Source organism: Rousettus aegyptiacus, unplaced genomic scaffold (genome assembly GCF_014176215.1).
Source record: "Rousettus aegyptiacus isolate mRouAeg1 unplaced genomic scaffold, mRouAeg1.p scaffold_m13_p_15, whole genome shotgun sequence".
NCBI classification, from domain to species: Eukaryota; Metazoa; Chordata; class Mammalia; order Chiroptera; family Pteropodidae; genus Rousettus; species Rousettus aegyptiacus.
In genome coordinates, this window is record NW_023416290.1 from 17,672,320 (window position 1) to 17,693,523 (window position 21,204).

The following is a 21,204-nucleotide window of genomic DNA, read 5'->3' on the forward strand; positions in this document are numbered from 1 at the left end:
GAAATGTTCCTTTTTGTTATTGTTTTAGTTTGGTTTGGTCCCATGGTTTTCCCACAAGTCTGGATTTTGCCAGTTGCATCCCTGTAAGATTGTTGGACGTGCTCCCGGTGGCCCCTCGTTTTATGTGAGATTCAGGATCTAATTTTTGCCTCCAAACATGTTATAATGCCATCAAAAGAAAAGTTAGAAAGATTGAATATAGAAGAAGTAAGCATTCCATTAACTGCTATAAATGATTTAAAAAATCGATATAAATATATAATATCTTATTTCTGGTGTGATAGTAATGTCCACATTATTAAAAATATGTTAAACACTAACAGGCATTTCCTTCTGGTATTTTTTTTTTCCCCTTTAAACCTATATAATACTTTTGTAAACTGAATTGGGCTCTTCTTTGTTTTGTAGCCTACTTTTGGAAAAGCTAACACTGTATAAAGGTTATTTCTCATATGTTCATATGTCACTTCTACAGAGTACTTGGGGATGAGGCCCACGTTTCATTTAGCCTTCTGCCAGTGGTTGGCTGTGTAGCTTGTTTTCAGTCTAAACGAACAGCACAGTGATGCAGCCTTCTGCATAAATCTTTATGTGCATCTCAGGTTATTTTCTCCACATAAATTCTTATATGTGAACTGAGCGGACAAAATGATAAATGGCTTCTTTTGATTGGCAGCTGGATGGCCATTTTATCCTCTGGTAGTTGCTAGTAGCCCACGGGAGTGCCCATCTATTTACCCCGCCACCCCGCCCCCGCACCGTGGGCCATGCCCACTTAAACCTTGCTGCCGTCTGTGCGTTGTGATTTCTCTTGTATGTATTTGTCTTTCTAAGTTTTCCCTTCCTAGCAGTCACCTCGTTCCACCATCATAGCATTTGCCTTTGACCCATGAGGCTGCTAATCTTTTCTGTGCCCAAAATCTTAGTAACCCAACTTGTTATTATTTTGCCTGAAAGATTGGCAGTGTTCATCGCCTCCGTAAAAAAAAAAAAAAAGTGCATGATGTGTGTGTGTTTGTAATACTTACTTTGGCTGTTCAGAACCTTTGCTCCCCCCTCTTCTTTAGATCATCGACACTGCAGGATAAGTGAAAGATCACATATTAATACTGTTTAAGTTTATGTTAAAGTGAGAGGAAGCAACCCGCCACATTCTGAATTAATTGGAATTTACAAAGCAAGTAATTTTAGGGAGTGATTATTCATATTACCCAATTCCTTTTTGAAAAAATAAGGATTTAAATTGGCACCTCTTTTGGTACCTTTAAGTATTAACTATCTGGAGGGACATCAGTGGAGAAATCCAAAGTATTAGCAATATTCAGAAGTCAAAATCAAGATTGTTAAATTGAATACATAATATAAGTACCTCATATTCACACAATGTTGTGCTGTGTGTCACTGAGGCTTGGAACTGCTCGCTTCTGTGAATTTGAACCCTGATGTGGGCCTTGCTGACCACAGTTTTGTGTCACTTAACTCCACTTACTCCCTTGCTCCTGCCGAACCTGTTCTTTCGTGGTTGACGCTTCGGCCCCTCCTCTTCTCTTGGTCTCTCTGTTCCCTTCGGGCTTCATTTGCTCCCTGCCACCACAGCTTGCTCTTGCTAGGGCCTGAAGCGTTCTGCTCCATGACTGCCCTCTCTGTCCCGGCTTACTACTCCCAGCCCTAGAAGAATTCCCTCCCCTTGCTTTTTATTTTCTTGGACTTCCAGGTGACCGGGGACAATCACATTACAGGATGATTTAGAAGTAGCGTGTATAAAGCAGGCCCGAAGCGACAGCTTCAGTCCAAGGCCATATGTGATTTGGTCCCCAGTAACCCTCCAGCTCTATCTCGGGAATGTTCCCTCCCTTCCCCTTCACACCCACAAGGCGCCAAGCTGCTTAAGTCCCAGAGACTGTCAGTCTGGGGTTCGTGTCCGCCTTAGCTTGTGCCATTTCCTCTGCTAGAATGTTCCTACCTACTTTTGTCTGCTTGGCCAATGCCTATTCATCCTTGAAAAAGTGATACCTCCCCTGTGAAGCAATGTTAATTGCTGTCTTCTCTGTCCTCCGCCTGTGCCTTCATGGTCTTTGGTTCAGCATCAGCACACACCCTGTCCTCTTATATCTCTTCTTGTGCTCAGGGTCCCATTCCCGCTTTTCCGTTATCCTTTCTCTTTCAGCCTTTTCCCTACCTTGTCCTTCCTGTCAGCGTGTAAACGTGTCAGACCTCTGCCCTCTTAAAAACAAACCACAGATGGTGACAGAAAGCTTTCACTTTTCTATACATTCCCCCTCCCCAAGCTGGTACTATTTCTCCAAAGAGTGATGTGTACCCGGAGCCTCAGATTTCTCATACGGCACTCCTTCCTCAACCTCGGCCTTGCACTCTGGTTCCTCCAAGCCCTACATGAGTTCTTTCCCAGATTACTAAACACCTATGTTGTTGCTAGGTCAGAAGAGAGTAGCATTTAGTCCTTATCTGGACCACTGTCTCCATGACGCCTTCACTACCTTTCATTTCCGTGACAGTGCAGCCTCCTGGCTTCTCCCGTTCAGTGGCCCACGTTCCTTCTAGTGGCTGTCTTCTTCTGTCCATTTTGTAAGTGGTTGAGCACCTCCTTTTGCCCCTGTCCATACTCCGTCCCCAAAACACCTGTGTGTCCTGTAGTCCACACACCCCCCAGGCCCTGCCCTGGTCTGAGCTGCACTCACTGCCTGCCAGCCCCATGGGCAGGTCCACACCGTACCTCTCTTCACTCAGTTCAGCTGACTCTTCCCAAATTCCCCAAAGGTCGAATGAATCTTTATTTTCTGCGAATCTCCATTGTTCCTAATCTATGCTTATTTTATGGCATTTTATACCTTCCGTTTTATGTTATCAGTGGTTATATTGGGACACCTCCCCTTACTAGATTGTACACTTTTTGAGAGTAGAACGAGTAACTGATTAATCTTTGTATTTTCCATGCTTCCTTGATAGTTAAATAATGGAGATTTATTGATGGGAGAGTTCGTTCTTACAGCCCATTCATTCCAAGAGCCAACATGCAGGTAGGGGGATTGTAGAGGTATATTGAGGAAGAAGAACTTTCTAGATGCAACCACAAGATGGCACAATGACTGCTGTGTCCTGGTATCTGTGAGGGCGGGTCAAGTCAAGAATCAGAACAAGGTGTTCTTTGATTACTGACTTACTCAAGGGAAATCCATGAGACGCTTCAAATTTAAAGTATTTAGTCAATTCCTGATGACTCATGAAGTAGTCAAGTAGGTCGGGCAACGGTTCTCCTACAGATCCATGAGGCCAACCAAATGGGTAGCTTCCCCCCTTCCCTCTGTACTTCCTCCTTCTCACTCAGCAAATATTTAAATACCTCCTTTGTGCATCCACAATTCTAGACATTAGGGATATACAGAAATGGATACTAAAAGGCAGGGTCTCTTCTCTGATGGAGCTTATTCTTGGCCTTTAGTGGGACCCAACTAAAGATATTAGAGACAGACCGAAGAGTTTCTTTGCTGTTTCTGTTACTCTCCTCTCCCCCAGCATGGATTGATCCATAGTTTTATATTATCCAAATGAGTTTTAGCTTAAAAACCAAAAAGACCACCAGTCAGTCTACTGTTGTGACTAATTTTATTTGAGCCATGATTTTCTGTGGCCTTCTACCTTACTTCCCAGTTATCCTACTTAATCAACAATTGACTATATTCTCTTTAAAGATATTGAGATTCGGAAAGGCCAAAAACATGTTTAGTATAGCATAGTAAATACAAGGAAAAATACATATTCAGGTCTCTGTAACATTCCTTATGTTATGATCAAGGTAAATGCCAGTAAAAAAAAAAAAATTTAAAGCAAAAAAAAAAAAGAGCAAGTCCAGTATGTGGCAGATACCTATAGGTAAATTTGACATACACTGTGTTATTGCTAAAGGGTAACCGTTTGACAAGGTGTGGACCTAATGTAAATTTACTTAGCTAAAATTACGTCTCATATTTAGAAACTTTTCTTCTGCGAGAGGTAAACAAGAATGTAAAAATAATACAAGTATGAACATTTAGAAATCTCAAAAGTCACACATTGCTTGTTTAAAAACTATGAGACATGACCGTCTGTAAGGTAGTCCCTGTGAGGTATGAGTCTCAGCTGAGTACCCATGTGTTTCGGGGTTTGGCTCCCCATCTCCTCCCTGTGCCTTCCCTCTGTACCTAATCCCTTCCCAAGCCTGGCTCTGCAAGATGGGATTCAGTTCCACACCCTTCTTGCCAACCCTTGCTTCAGGGTCAGGAGGATGAGGGTAGGGGATTAACTTGAGAGGCTATGTGAAAGAGCATTTCTACTACGTTGTAGAAGTCACCATGTGGAATTTTGGTGCATTGTGCACTTCAATAGAGTACATTTTCTCCCCTAAGACGTACCTGTTTCTTCCGATTTTTAGTAGTCAATATTTTCAGAGATGCATTATAATCTTTCACCACAATTAAGCAGGGGTCAGTCCATCCCTGGATGGTCACTAGTCACATATTACCCAAACCAACATTTAATTCAACATGCAAATGACTACTGGCTCCACGTGGGTAATTGGTTTTCTTTTCGCTGTGATTTGGGATTATCTGTGACTATGACCACCATAAAAGTTTAGGTACACCTGAAATGTCACCGAGATGAAAAGATTAGAAGTCTACTACATCACCAAATATCACTATTAATATCTCACATTACGTATGATTGCATAATCTTCACATGGAATAGTCCCATTATTCGTCCTTCAAAGATTCTGTTGGTTATGATTCTATATAAAATCCTGTGCTCCCCGCCCTCAAAAAAAAAAAAAACTTTAAGTGCACATCAGGCCGTTTCGGGGCAGCACATGTCCGAGTGACACACTGGATGTAATGGCTCTGCATTTTGAGCCCTCGGAACCATGTTAGAGACGTTGCATTCATCACCTTGTTTATTCCAGTGGTAACGCCAAGTGCATATTTATTCCCACCCTGTGGAGGAAAACTCGGAAGAGAGATTCAGTTGTCCAAAGTTACACTGATGATAAGTGTCAGGCAGGATTCAAACTGAGTTCTGATTACCAGAAAGAGTTCTTTTCATCTGCACCACTGTTCCCCTGTCCTGCTCCGGGCTCTGAATGGGTGTTAGGATTTGAGTTTGGAGGCCTTCTCCAAGTCAGCTCTAAAAGAGCAGTGTAAAGACGATTGCCAGAACCATACTGGTTAAGACTGGGGAAGGACGTCTCCTTACCAAAGGGCGGGGGTTGCAGAGCAGGGGCTATGTCCCGCCTACTGGCTGAGGCCTTGAGACAGAGGACTCTGGGGCCTCACGTTGACTGATTTGAACCCCTTTTTGTTAATTACTTGTCAACAGACACTGCAAAGGCCTGAGTTTATAATTGAGGAAGGTCAATTTTTTTAAAAAAAAAAAATGCTAAACTAAAAAAAATTGAAAGGAGAATCACCACTTAATTCTACTTCAGAAATCAAAAACAAAGGTTGGTTGTTTTCTGAATAATCTAAAAATATGTCTGGGGATTGCGGGGAGGGGAGCAAATTATACAGGCACCTACAGTTAGGATAATTTGTAAATTATCAGAATTATTTTAAATTTGTCAACCCTTGGTAACATGACTCATACAAGGCTCCTCCACCCATCTCCAGCCTCATAGCTCCATTCTGTCTCTCACTGTTGGCTCCAAAACTAACAGATTACCTGGAGTTACCCAGACCCACTGTACAGCGTCTGATTCCCTCTACCTGGAGTACCTGTCCACACTTTGCTAACACTTACTTGTTCTTTTGTTATCTTGTCTGGAGTGTTACTTCGTGTATTTTTTAAATTAATCTGAGGCAGTCCTACCAATTGGCATGACACTTCTTTCTTTTTAAGACTACACTAATTAACATATTTAAAAGGTCTGTACAGAGGTGAGTTGAAACGCTTCAGTGGGTACTTTGTTTGGTGTTCGATAAATGGAACTTATCCCAGAACTATTTATTTTATGTAGGTCTCAGTTGCAGTTAGAGTATATTCCTGGAGCCTTTAAATCATGTAGTATGATGTGCCAGTCTGTAAAGCAACAGGTGAACTGCACTGCCTTCCTCCAAGGGCGACAGCTGAGAATTTGAAACTGCCTAGACATGTATCCTTTCTAGTAAGGGTTGAATGTAACTCTTACATTTAAGCCAATATTCCTCTTTTTTATTTTCCCCTGCTGAATGGGAAGGAAAGATTTTAGTCATTTTGAGTCATTGCCCTTATAAAGAATTTTAGTTCATCAGTTCACAAAAAGTGGTTTTGGGTTTGGGTCAGTAAATTAATGTGAAGATTTGTTTCTCATCTTTATTTTTCCCAATATGAAAACTTTGCCTTTTTATACCTCTGTTGAGTTATTGATATTTAATAAACTGCACACATTTAAAGTGTACAATTACCAAGTTTTGACACATGTCTGATTCCTGAAACCATCACCACAACCAGCGTAGTGAATATCCAGCATTCCCAGAAGTTCACTCATTTCCTTTGTTAATGATCCTTCCCATCCCCAGATAACCATTGAGCTTCTTTCTGCCATTACAGATTAGTTGCATTTCCTAGAATTTTATGTAAATGGAATCATATAATACGTACTTTTTCTGTCTGACTTTCATTCAGCATAATTATTTTGAGGTTCATCCATCTTGCTGCATGTGTCAGTTCATTCCTTTTTATTGCTGATAAGTAGTCCAGTGTCTGACTCTACAGCTTGTTTATCCATTCACACATCGATGGACATTTGGGTTGTATCTAGTTTTTGATTATTACAAATAAAGCCACTGTGAATATTCATGTGCAAGTCTTTGTATGTAGGTTTTCATATCTCTTGGGTAAATACATAGCTGTGAAATGGCTGTGTCATTCGGTAAGCGCATGATGAACTTTTTAAGAAACCACCAAACTGTTTTATAAAGTGATTGTACTGTTTTGACCACTTTGCTAGTGGCATATGGTTGGTTCCATTTGCTTCACATTTTCGCCAGCATTTGATACAGTCAGTGTTTATAATTTTTTGTTATTCTAGTGGGTAGATAATGGTATTAATTTGCATTTCCCTGAAGACCAACGATGGCGAGCATCTTTTCATTGCTTATTTGCTATCCATATATCTTGAGACGTCTATTCAAATATTTTGCCCATTTTTTAATTGGGCTGTTTTCTTATTGGTGAGTTTTGAAAGTTCTTTGTTATCAAATTTGTCATTTTATGGGTTGTACTTTCAGTGTTGTAGCCAAGGAATTTTTGACTAAATGTCAAGAATTTTTCTGTTTTTTTCTAGAATTTTTATAGTTTTAGGTTTTATTTTTGTATCTATGATCCACTTAGAGTTTAGTTTGTGTATGGTTGTATATGGTGTGAAGTATATATTCAAGTTTTTTCTTTTTTTATGGACAATAAAATTTTCCGGCGCTGTTTATCCAAAAAAAAAAAAACATTCTTTTTTGCAACATTTTATCTAATAAGTAAGACATTCGTAAAATAAAAGCTTAAAGCCTATACCTTGCTAGATTTTTTTTATTTATAACTTACACAAGTACATTTAAAGACATCAAGGATGGGGGTGTGGGGAGAGGTGAGTAGTTCTACGTGTGTACTTTACAAAATTAGAATAATGGTGTATTCTGTGTCCTTTTTAAATATTTAGCAGTTTATCAATGTTTCCCATGTGATTTAATTAATATTTGTTAAATGTGTTATTTTAAATTTTTTTCTAAATTTATTTTTTAATTACATTTGACATACAATATTAGTTTCAGGTATACAACATAGTGATTACACATTTATGTAATTCACAAAGTGATCAGTCACCCTGATAAGTCTAGTACTCACCAGGCACCATACATAGTTATTACAGTATTATTGACTGTATTCATGTTGTACTTTACATCCCCATGACTATTTTTATAACTGGTAATTTGTACTTCTTAATACCTTTGAACACATTTATACTTAAATCTTTGTTTCTCACCTTTTTAGCTTAAATTTTTAGAAGTGGATTATCAGGTCAACATACATGAACATTTAAAAGGCTTTGATAACATATTTCTACAATGTATTCCAGAAAACAATTTATACTCCCACCAGCAACAACTAAGAAATTTAATTCTTTATGGCAAGTTTCGTTTTTGTAAGGATGCCCTTGACATCGCTCTCCTGTTCTCCACAGTGGCCTCTAATCTTCTCTCCTGTCCCCAGGCCAGGTGCCTTGCCCCTCACTCATTCTTACCATATATATGACCCTTCTACTTGGCACTGGTGAAGTTAAGCAAACTCCTTTCATCCCTTACATCCTTACCAAAAATCTTACCAGGTTGTATATACATCCCTTCTAGGTCGGTAAAGAAGCCCCACAGAAACTTCTCCCTTTTCTCTGGCTCTCATTCAGCCTTGTCTCCCAGAACGCTTCATTTCTTCCTTGCCTTTCTATCCTCAGCTCTTAAGGGTTCTCTTATCTTCCCCACCTGACATCCTGAGTTCCTCTTTAGCCACCATTTGGCCTTTTTTCTTCTCTTTCAGTGCAAAGTTCTTTGAAAGAAAGCATTGTCTTGCTGGAAGTCATTTCCTCACGACTCAACTGGCCCTCCTCATTTAGGTATTTCTCCCTCTCCTTTCCCATCCTCCCACACCCACCCACCCCACCCCATGCTCTTTCTTGCTGAAGTTTAGTGTGTTCATGCCCGAGGGGTGAACTCTGTGCAAGAACTGCAGGGTGGTTCTGTACTCTTAGCAGCTTTATCGTTTTGTGGTATTTGCCATTTGCCACCTTTTTCTTCCTTCTTGAAGCTCTGTCTCTTCCCCTCTCCCCTTTAAACTACCTAGTTTTTTTCTTATAGTGGTGATGATTAGGCTCGAGCATGAGTTGGCCAGTAATTTGGTTTGGATCTGTCTGTAGAGTAAGCTATACGACTCTCTTTGCCCTCAACTCATCCCCTTAGTTATTGCTGTCAGACTGTATATGGAAATGCCAGTTTTCGCCAGTTTCAGCTGCTCTGCACTACTCCAGCACCTGTCTCCTGTGTCTCTTTTGAAAAATGCACTCCCTTTTCTCCTCCCCACTTTATCCTCCCCACTCCCCAGGTACTTGTTCTCAGTGCTTTTGACCCTACCGCTCATCATTGGTGCATGCGTGTAGAATATCCCAAACATCAGGGTGTCCATGCACTTTCCTCATTTGAGTCCTTAGAGTGTATATAAACTACGCTGCACTTCCGCCAGAAGGTCATCCTGAAATCTGTGTAGTCCTCACTTCTCACCAGTGAGTCCTGGTGACTGGCATGTCCCCTACGCACCGTGACTTTTCCCTTCCCTTCCTTTATTACACATTCTTCGAGGCAAAAATCACCAAAAACCCATAGTATTCTTTTCGTTTTCTGACTTTCTGTGGTACTTGTCTATACTACATAATATTGTTTTTACTATTGATTTGTCACTCTAATACTGCCTTATGGTGCTCGTATGTTATTTAACAGTCATATTGCTGAACTTGACATAAGGTATCTATCCTACAGCTACAACCAACTCATGTGCTCGTGGGGAATAGGGGCTGTGTGTGTATGTGTGTGTGTCTCTCTCCCTCTCTCTTCCTCTTTCTCTCTCTCTCCCTCCCTCCCTCTCTCTCCCTCTCCCTCTCTCTCCCTCCCGCCCTCCCTCCCTCCCTCTTCCCCCTCGTGAGCCTCTGCTACTAGCTACTAGCTGTGTCTTCACCGCCTGCACCGATAGAAGACATTGAGTCCTTCAGAGTACATTCCAGTTTTTCTTGCTTTGTTGTTGAAAATGGACTTGCCACCTGCGAATTCACTCTTAAAAGAACAGTAGTCTCATTATAAAGACGAATATGGGAGCCAAGCAGTTGTCCATCTCCTAATTCTGCTCTCCTTCAGGGTGCTAGTGGTTTGCGCCCGTCCTGTGAAGAGGTGGCCCAAGGGACACATTGGTCAGGCAGGGTTTCTCCTTCAGCTGTTGTTCAGAAGGAGATAACACACCTCAAAGGTTTTTCTGAAAACTCTGTTACAGAGAAAATGGTAATGTCTTTAGAATATAAATGAAGAAACTAAGTAGCACTTTTGAGAAATGGCAATAGACTTGGATTAATATTGTACCAAATGAAAATGTGAACAATTTAAATAACTTGTGATTCACAGGAAAATGTATAAATCTAGGGATATTGATTTGTTTACTTTTCATTTTTTAGTGTACTATAAATATTTTGTTTCACATTCGTGTCTAACAAGATTTGAGATGGATTTTCCAATAAAGATAAAATATAACGAATACGAATAAGTGATAATGAATGAAAAACAATTTAGTTCATATGCCATTAACTAGATTGGGTCTGACTTTTGGAATTTCAAACTAACTCTTCTTTTCTTTTTAGGTTGCCTCTTGGTGCTGCATTGACCGTATTTGGCACCCAGAATGCTTCATTCTGTCATGGTCTATTAATAAGATTACCTTGCTAGAGTTTGGAGGAGGGCCTCAGGTAGGTGGCTTTTATCATTATATGGCATGGCTTTCAAAGTGATCAGTCATTCCAGTTGCTAAATAATGTACGGTAAAATGTTAAAAGCTTTGAAAAGCATGCCACATAATAAGCATGCCACTTACTATTTTAAGGTCTATCAATATGTATTTGTTCAGCAGGACTTCATTAATACTTGTGGTCTAATGGAAGGATTGGAATACTGACAAGGAGTAGTCTTCCATACTCTGCACAAAATGCATAGCTGCTATAAAAGCTTATTTGTTCATGTCCCCAAATAGCCCACAGATGAACTCTTAAGCTCTGCTCAGAGTAATAGACTGTCCCATATTACCAGTACATCTCTTTCTGTCTACTGGGGAGTATCTGATTAACTATGAGCAGGTGGGGAGGGAGGCTGGCTCTGTGTCCTGGGATGGGGCAGATGCTGGAACAGGGAACTCTGTGGGACAATAGTAGTTTGCTAGCCTTTGTTGGAAGGACGACACATAGGCATCAAGATCCAAACGTGTAGGTGCAGCTCAGTGACACAGAATCCAGGTGTAGCTATACTTGGAAATATGGTACACGTGGATTTCGCACCAGGTAAGTCTGTCAGCAGGTCCTCAAACACAGGATTGAGATTTAGAGGCCAGGACTCTCAGCCCTAGAAAGGGAAGGCAGGTAAGAACAAGGGTGGCTGTGCCAAGTGCCAGAGGATGGACTCAGACTCCATCAATAGTCGGCAAGGGCTTAGCCCAGGGGAGAGGAGGATGTAGGCTGAGAGCCAGGCGGGGCCTCACAGTCCCCACGAACAGAGCTTTATGATCAGATAAAAGATACACAAATTAATATGGGAAACATTCTCTAATCACAGCATTCTATGGAGTTTAAGCATTAAAATCAGGTTAGCATAAATTTTCAGTCATTTGCATATTTTTTTAAATATACGAAAAGATATTAATGGGTTTTTTAGTGTTATAGGTTAGATTTTTTTCTACTAAATTGCAGTTTTTAACAAAGCTGCTTTTTGGCAGCTGGGAAAAATTTTTTCATTTTTTACTTAGTCAGCTACATTTACACAGATTTTCTCCATTGCATCTCTCTTGTATCTGTAATAAGTCAAAAAATTTCTGATATTTTCAACATCCTCCTTACATTTCAATTTAACATGAAGAACGTCCTCTTTAAAGATTTTAAATTTTACTTTGTTCCTTTTTCCTTCCCATAAAACTTCATTGGCTATTTCCAAACGGTAAATCATAATCAGTACAGGAGATGTGCATTTAAGGAGTTATGGAATAGAATATTTGAGAGCAGAAATATTCTAAAAATCCAGGCCAACTGAGTGCTGCCCAGATGCTTCCCCATGCCTGTCAGGACGCCTTTGGGCCCGGGCCCCTGAGTAGCACATGCCCAAGTCTCCCTAGCTTTTAGCACCCACTGATAGAAACAGGACAGACTCCCAGGTGGTCGTGATACTCCCCTGAGTGCCCACCCTCTGCCAAAACAAACTAATGATTTCATTCTATGGGATTTGCCTTCTGAGCTTTAAAGCAATTTGAGATTCCAGGATCTCCAAAACATGTTTACCTGCTTGTTTTTATTCCTGAAATTCTTTAAAGGGACTATAGTTGTGTTCCACAGATATTTATCAACTAGGGCTCTGACCAGGTGCTGAAGACTTAAGGATGGAAATTAGTCTCCCCATAGGTAAATTTACAGTCCCAGGGGAGAGACAGGGAAGTCCAAGAAGAGTTCTACAGTCCACATTTTAGGGGTAAAAGGCTCAGAGAGGTAAAGTTCTGAAGCTCATTCTCAAGTGAAATCAGTCAAGGAAGATATTTATCAAATCTCTCAATTGTGACAGCTCGAGCAGCGCACGTGTCCTCTGGTGGGCGGAGGAGGGAGTGGCCACCCCTGGCTTGACAATTTCATATAGAATGACACTATTTACCTTCAATGATGTGGGAATAAATAGAAGTAGCTATTTCCACAGATGTTTTGTGCTGGACAGCCACGTGGGCATGAGGGAGCACAGAGTCATGGCATATATAGAGCTTTACCTGGATGTGGGGTCTAGTTTCATTATACCGTTTAGTGCTACTCAAGATTTTGCACACACACATAACATTTATACCTTGTTGTATACTATGGCACAAATCTCTATTTAAAATGTACTGTACTTTGAGATGGCTTAAAACTAATTCTCTGCATGAGCTTTTATAATTAAGGAAAACTTACTTTCCTCATCATTTTTGTCTTAGTGTGTATTATTTCTGCCTTTCCATTTGAATTTATAGACATTCAGTATGAGCGCTTGGAGAGTTCGAACATGAAACCTGGATTAATGCTGTATTTGTAATTTTAATAGCATTAGACAGTTAGCCATAAATGAATGGAAGCATGTCCTCCAAATGTTTGGGGTCCTTCAGTGTGAACATGTTTATAGTTGGTGTCAAGCATTTTTATTGTAGCCCCAGGAATTTAAGGGGTCAGTGGTAATGAAAATAAAAACAACTCATTGCAATTTGAGAACTGCAGTTTTCAGGTTGAGCTGACCTGTGAGCTACCTACTTTATAATCCTAGCTGGAACACTAATATTTTGGAATTAGTTTATTAAAAAAACAGACAAAACCAGGAAAATCTCTAAAAATGGTTAAAGCTTTGATTAAGCAATCTTACTTTATATTCACATATAATCGCAATTCTTTGCTCTCTCTGGCATCATTGCTTCCCTTTTGCACAATTCCTCTCTAGTTTCCTGTTTGCAAATACTAATTGCCCTATGTGAAGAAAATGAAAATATCCCCAGTGTGCCACTCATCTGTATTTTTTAGTTTTATTTTGATAAAAATATACAACCATGGGGGGTGGGAAATCCCCCACATAGTAGTTAAAATGAAATGGTGACTTCTACGTTATAGATCATTTAAAAGAGAAGAAAAACTTAACATGACATTGCTTCATAAAATAATTAACTAAGGAAATTATTTCTCAGTTGGAAGATAAAATTTATTTGACTATTCCATCATCATTAGATTGTCTGTTCATTTTCTCTGAATAGTCTAGAAAACAAAATTAATGCCATACTTAGGTTCACAGTGACCCAAAACAGAACATCCCAATTGTACAGATGAGAGAACTGACATTGCATTTTGTTGGTTCCCATTCGGAATTTATTGACATTTAACTATTGGTTCTTAGAAGCAAATAGGTCTGCTATTTCCCTTTACTTCTGTTAGCTTATTATTTGTGTATTAAATATAAGGCTTTCTAATTATCAGTAAGGGTAAATTGTAATGGTAAATTTCAAAAGGGTTCTGGTACTGCATTTTCATGAATTGCTCAAAAGTTGAGAATATCAAATACAGTAATTCAAAGAAAGGATCCTTGTTTTTGATTAATTTTAGTTAACTGACATGAACTATAGGAAAATAAGTACATCAACTAGAGGAATTTATGACATTAGCTGTAGGAAAGTGGGTACTGTAATATTCACTACTCTGGGTATAAGATATGTTATTTGGATACCTTCTTGCAAGTTAGGCGGGTCAGGCGCAGACCCACCTCTTTGCCATGTCTCCTGCTTCGCAGTAGGCACTTCCGCTCCTTTCTCTTCTCCTGAGGCATCAGCAGCCCTGTCTAACCATCTAACCATCTATCTAACCGTCCAGCTCATCCTTCCTGCTCCATGCCAGCCATGGAAGCAGGTGTCAGGCATGTTTTCACTTTAGAAAACTTTATTAGGAATGGGGACCAAATCGATACCATCTACTTGCACTAATTGAGTCCTTAGCAATAATATCAATCAGAGAAAGCATGCTTTCTAAAACAAGTATTTTAGACATCTTTTTATTGTTTTAATCTAAGACTTTACAAATGGCTGCTAAATTTCAAAAATACTTCTCTAGTGTCTTATTTAGTTTGTAGAACCAAGTTGGTCCATATTGTATTTTTCTTTTTACTGGAACATATTTTGTCTTGTGTCTACTGTAGTGATTGAGCAAGCCTATAGTTCATTTTGTTGCTGGAAAGTACTGTCCTGCTTTAATTATTTACATTCATTCAACAAAATTTTTACTTTTATCGGAAACAGCAGTGAATAAAACTGACACAGCTCCTGCCCCAGTGCTGTCTACAGTCTGTTTTTGATTCTGTCTTAGATTTTTGTAGTTGCAAGATTTTTTTCCTTTTATTATTCTTCAATAAGTGATTTTACAGTGCTACAGAAATTGAATGCTGTAAAAATATTTCACATTATCATACAGGATCAAAAAAATGTTCCAAGTATGCTGTTACACTTCAAAATTGTCTTCGATTATGTTCTCATTAATTTCTTTCACATGATTCAAAATTCTATTGTGTTTTATTCACATAAATTAAAGTATTAACTACTGGTAAGTTTCCTTTTGTAACATACCTATTTACTCTATATAAAAAGTGTGTTTCAAGCACGTGTTGTCATTTTCTGAATTGTTTACTAATGGTGTTTTATGATTAGCGTAAAGGAGAATAAAGCTTTGATTATGGATGACATTTGCCCTTAATTAGCAAAGTATATGTTTGACTTTTAAATATGAAAGAATTATTGATGCAGGTAAGTATTGTAACCATTCACAGCTATTAGAGAAATGACTATCAGAACTGTGGCATTTTAAGGATAGAAGCAGTTTTAACACAGGTCTGTTTGTTTTAGTAGACCCTTGCTATATGATTCATTTTTGCTTGTTCTTTTTCTGTGTGAGTCACTGTAGAATGTAAAGTATAGGAAGGTAAACCTGTGTATGTGCATGCACACACAATATTTTCTTTAATTATTATTTTTATGTATGCAAAGTTACCCTAGAAAAAATGTCTGTGCTGGTACCAGCAAAAACTGGAAGGGTATTCTGAAGTGTTATTTCCTCTTAGGGTGATTTGAAATGGCTACGTGTACATTTTCTATCTTGTTTCACAATTCTTCAGATCGAGGCAAAGAAGAACTTTAGTCATTTGAAAGGCAGAGTAACCAATCTTTGATATGTAAAAAAGAAAAACTAGAGTACAAATTTTGTTGCAGACTTTTCAGAATAGTAGTCACAATGCCTTTTAAGTTTTTTTAATCCTATAAAAGAGAATTCACAATTAATTTTAGTTGACATTTCAGTTAGGATTACATAAATGCATACTGTATTTTTTATATTCTATCAAGCCGAATAATAATGATTTCGAACTAGCTCCTGGTTTCCTTTGTTTTGGGAAATAATTAGCTTTGTTTTTTGTTTTTGTTTTTTTTAATATATGGCTACTCATAAGAATTCTAAATAGGTTAGAATTAACATTTGTGATAAAATGCATGAAAATGATCACTTTATGATTTCATTTTAGACTGTAAAATATGTAATGGGTGATTTGTAGACTATTGTATTATTTCAAATCAAGATGCATAATTTTAAACCATATTGAAATGCTTCAAGTTTAAAGGATTTTTATAAAGTCAATCAACAGCATAAATAAAATTTTTATGATTGTATTTGAGATGCAATAAAATTTATATTGGTTAGGAAAAGAAGAAAAAATATATAAATATATTGTTTACTAGTCAACTTTGGTTTTAAATTTTTTTTCTACCCAAATCTCTATCCATGAGACATATATACTAGTTATTATTAGAACTTGTTGCTTAAAATATTTAAGATTTACTTTGCGAACTGTCTTTATTAAAAGATGCTGTTTAAATCTTAGATTTGTTTCTCTTTGCTGGTCATGTTGACACTTTTGATAGAGATATTAGGCACTGCCCTCCACTCTTTTATGTTTAATGATAAGATGTATCTACTTGTAAATTGGTTTGCCAACCTGCCCTTCTCCTAGAATGCAGTCTAATAAGAGTGAAAAAGGAGTTTTAGAGTATAAGCTCCTTTTCGACCACATATGCTTGACCATATATATGCTGTCAAGATGTTCAGCTTCTCTGGGCCTCTCACCTTAAAATGGCAGTGATGATAAATGTGTCCACCTCTCAAGTCCATTGAATCCCAGGGAGGTAATAGAGATGGGAACACTACACTTGTAAGGTATTTATATTATTAAAATTACAATACACAAAACAGACTTTCATATTCTTAATTACCCTGCCAAAATCTCAGTATGTGCCCTGGGCAAGTAAGTATTTACAAAGTTAATTTTATTATTTTGCAATTTTGATGTGCAGAATTCAGCTCTTCCATTTATGCATGTCCTGTGCTTTACAAAGAATGGAGCTTTTGCTTTAACTTTTTAAATATCTTTTATTAGTCTAAATTTTTTATTTTTCTTGTCTTTTAAACTATGAGAATAATGCTGCTTTCAAATATACCCTTAGTATTTTTGTAATGATGCTTGAATGTCCTCTATTAAATATTTTATTTACACATCATCAAATTCTTAAAATATGCACAAATTTCATTTCAGGGGAAATTAGATTTGTGTTTAGAACATTAAGTAAAGTTATTTTTATTTAATCTGTCATTCGTGAATCATTTTCTTACTGTATTTTAACTATTTGATTCATATCATCCCTCTCAAGTTCTTCTAATCATGATTCTGAATCCTCATCTTTAAAGTATTCAGAGTTTACTAAGCTTTCTGTGCCCTGTACTCTCTATAGTAGATAATTCTGTTTGTTTTTTTCCTACTTTTTGGCCATTCTTTTCACATTTATTTGTACAATCAAGAATTATTAACATTTTTTCCTCTATGCATGTTCTTAGTCTACTGAAGATCATGCTACTAATAGGCATTTTTAAGACATTTTAAGATTTTTTTTTAACACTGATCTCTTAAAACCAAACGATGCTTTCTTCCTGACATTCCCTTCTGTGGCAAACTTATATTTAACTTCTCTTGCATGCTTTTGAAATCTAAAGAGCACAGAGTTATTGCTGCATTTCAGCAATCCTTACAGTTTTCTGAGAGAAATTGGCAGGTACTGCAGGTAACAAGCCCAAGTTGCACAAGTGTGTGCAGTGCGGGCATGTGAGATGCTGTCATCAGGCAGCTGCTGTTCTTTGGGGACGTTAGCTGTGCACTCTCTCCAAGAAATAACAGAGTTTGTCTCTCCCATATTAAGCTTAGTGAAATTTTGATTCATTTGGTTTGTGAATAGTAACCCTTGTATCCATTTCTCTCAGTAGGCAAGTTAGATTTTAACAAATTAAATTTGTTAAAGAAGTAGGGAGTCATTCAGCATCACAAAATGCCATTTATATAGGTAATACTGTTTTAATTTTTGTTTCTGCATTTATTTGGTCATGTAAATGTGCTTAGAACTAATAAAAATTTGCAATTGGTAAAAATTAATGCATGACTTGTCAGCAGAGTATGGAATGTAAGCATGTGCCATGAAATTGCAATTCCTTTATCCTTTATTTTCCATCATTCACGTACCAGTTCCATTTAGAGTGTAGTCCATTCTTATTTTTTGTTTCATAGATTATCCAAAATGGGAAGGACTGGATTCTGCTCTCTTCCACGAAGAGTCAGTGGGACCTGCTAAGATCAAGGTCTGAGGCTTTTTCTATCTGTCATCAGGTACGCATTGAACAAAAATCATTATAGTTCTGTGCATGTTTCCTTAAAGTATCTGATTGATATGCATATTGTGAATGTGGACTTTTATTCAATGTTGTGCTCACAGCCTTATATTTATCCTATAGTTTTAAATGCGCCTATAACTAATTTGAGTTTTGTAATATGTTGAAATAAAAAGATATTATTAGCTATGAAAAAATTTCAGCTGGTCTTAGAAAAGTGTAATATTTGAAATCTGCAGTTCTTCATTGCTCAGTATGTACATCCAAAGATAACAGAATTCATTTGTTACTTATTGAGTATCACCAATTTTCATATAATCAAATGTTTGTATATTATTTTATGATGTACTTTTTATAATTTTTTTTCAATAACTTGGAAGTTACCATCTTTACTAGAATTCTCTACCCATTATGGTTGGATCTCATCATAATGACAAATATGACCAGTCTTTGAAATATTTTCAGATATTAGTTATATACAGAGATTTAGATTCTTTGCATTCTGTGTTGGTATTACAGTTGAAAATGTATCAGCTTGTTTCCCACAGTGTTCTGAATAGATGCATGAAAGCATCATGTTAGGAAATCAAATAGTCAAAATTGCTCTTTTTTTTCATGCCTTGGCAAATGCTTTATACCAATTTATAGTGTCATTACTGGTTACAGTGGAATAGCTGTGTAGATATTTCTGAAAGAGGCAGAAAAGCTGTCTCCCAAATGAGAATATACCAGGAAAAGAACAAATCCTTGAGATTCAAAATCTGATCTAAAACCAGAGGGGACATACTGGGTTAGCATTAGTAATGTCCCTTTCATTAGTTATGTTAATGTCACTTTTAAGCTGCAGAGGAGACTTAGACAATATGAACAACATGAAGGAACCTTGCCGTGTCTACCAACCAATGAAGAAAGGACACATGAACCAAACATGGATCGATTTACTCACATGCTTTACATTTTAATCAAACGAGTGGATAATTGCTTTATTTTGCCTGTTTAGTGACAGACTGCATTAACATATAATAGGATCTTTTGTAATATACACTTAATTTTACAAAAATGTAGGTTAAATTTAGTAAAAAAAAGTGAAACGAATCTGCGAAAGTCAGTCACATACCTCCACCTTGTGAAAGCAAATACGTGTCAGTCTCATGCCGAAAGACAAGTTAACATAAACTGGTTTTCTTTTCTAAGTATGTAATAGGATGAAAAATCAAATAGTTTAGTAGCTGATAACAGTCATTTAGCCACGTTCAGTTTTCAATTTAAAAATCAGGTCTTCTTAAAAGAGATTGTAGGTATTATCATTTCTGTGTCTCTTGAAAGTACCTTGCTGGACTAGCCTTCACCTTAAGGAATCATTTAACTCTTTTATATCAATTGAATCTTTGGGGGGTTGGTTTCTTACTCTGAGAAATGCAACTGATAATATCGACAATCTCTTGCCCACAAATTTTGTGTTTAAGTAGATACACTCTGCAATACAGTATGTTCATTTCATTCTTTCTTAAAGCACTGATAACGAATTGAAACTCTGACACGTGTTTTTACAACCTGAAATGCCTCCATAACGTGCATCCTTGCCAGGTACTGTGCTCTAGGCCAAAAGTCCCACTGGTTTACTGCACATGGTTACAGGTGTGTCAGAGACTGGCCCCTCTGCTTCGGGGGAAGCCTGATCACTCTGGCTCATCCACTTACCTCAGTCTGCCCAGTGAACAGAATCATTTTCTATGATGCGAAAATCGGTGAGGAAAATTACTTCAACCAAATCCTTCTTCCGTCCAAATGACAAGGAGCCATGATCCTCATCTAATATAACATCGAAAGGTTTTGCCATTTCAAGAATGTATATTTGTTATGAAAATAAATCATTTCTACTCTTGACTCAGAAATTCCTCTGCGTGTGATGACACTGGTATAAAGAATAAATTTTCTCTTTGATTGGTGCACTCAACTCTTTCAGGCCTCTGGTGTCTGTGCATTAAGGATGTTTTCCATGGACTATATCATTCACAAGGTGCCTAAAAGAGTTTTCAGTTGCTTATTTATATTTAGTTTTCCTACAATATAGAGGGTGACTAGAGCCAACTTGCACAAATTAAAATGATTTTTAGACATTGAAATATTTGCAGAAACATGTTTAGGTAAAAGTTGTTCTCTAGTCCCTTGTAAAAACTCAAAGTTTAATAATGCTACTTTTAGTGTCATGTTTATTTGTTTTTGTGTTTTCATAATTCACAGTTCTGTTTATTCTATGATGGCATAAAAATCAAAAACAAGACACTAAAAACAAAGAAAAACTGTAAATACAACTAATGGAAGGATCTGTTAAAACCATGCCTCATTGGGAAAATACTTAAGTGCCTTGTAGATTAGTGTTTTATTTTGATGCTTCCTTCAAGCTTCTGAAATTGCTACCGCTTTCCCTAATACAGCATTTGTTGAGTGGAATTTTAAGTGATGTGTGAACTGTTCATTCTGAGCAATGCATTAATGTGTATTTTGACAAATATAAAGAAACCTACAGATATTACATTAGACCAGCTGAATCCGTTTTATGGTTTCTTTTTTAATTCAAAAGCATCACATAGCAAATAAAATATTAAAAATTAAATTTAGTTACAAACTAGTTGTTTCTTATTTTTTTTTCCAGTCCCTTTTTGCTTTCTTTTACGACCACATGAAACTTGAGAAGCCACCTAAAGCTAAATCATTTAGTGGAGTTGGGCAGTTCCCAAGTGTCCAACAAGAAGGCCTGATTTAGGCTGCGATGGCCACTGTCATTCCTGGTGATTTGTCAGAAGTAAGAGATACCCAGAAAGTCCCTTCAGGGAAACGTAAGCGTGGTGAAACCAAACCAAGAAAAAACTTCCCTTGCCAACTGTGTGACAAGGCCTTTAACAGTGTTGAGAAATTAAAGGTTCACTCCTACTCTCACACAGGAGAGAGGCCCTACAAGTGCACACAACAAGACTGCACCAAGGCCTTTGTTTCTAAGTACAAATTACAAAGGTATTAAACTCTATTTGTCTTTCAGATTATATTTTCTAAGATGTTGGCCATGTGAAGCCATTGTAAACGTATATATTTGTATACACTTTTTTTAGCTGATTTGCAGAAAGGAAATGTTAAGTATATTAGATGTTAGCTAG

The 21,204-nt window shown here is 37.5% G+C and overlaps 1 protein-coding gene across 4 annotated transcripts in view; it reads left to right on the forward strand.

The window, feature by feature from the left end:
• PLAG1 (PLAG1 zinc finger) overlaps positions 1-21,204 on the forward strand; it is a 45,256-nt gene that overhangs the window by 15,785 nt on the left and 8,267 nt on the right. Inside the window, exons 2-4 of one of the 4 annotated variants that reach the window (XM_016126203.2) lie at positions 10,409-10,513; positions 17,949-18,047; positions 20,706-21,064. In XM_016126203.2, the coding sequence (XP_015981689.1) occupies positions 20,823-21,064 (242 nt within the window). In that variant the 5' untranslated portion in view covers positions 10,409-10,513; positions 17,949-18,047; positions 20,706-20,822. The remainder of the gene's footprint in view (positions 1-10,408; positions 10,514-17,948; positions 18,048-20,705; positions 21,065-21,204) is intronic. The other 3 variants (XM_016126207.2, XM_016126206.2, XM_016126208.2) reach the window with 3 other exon arrangements.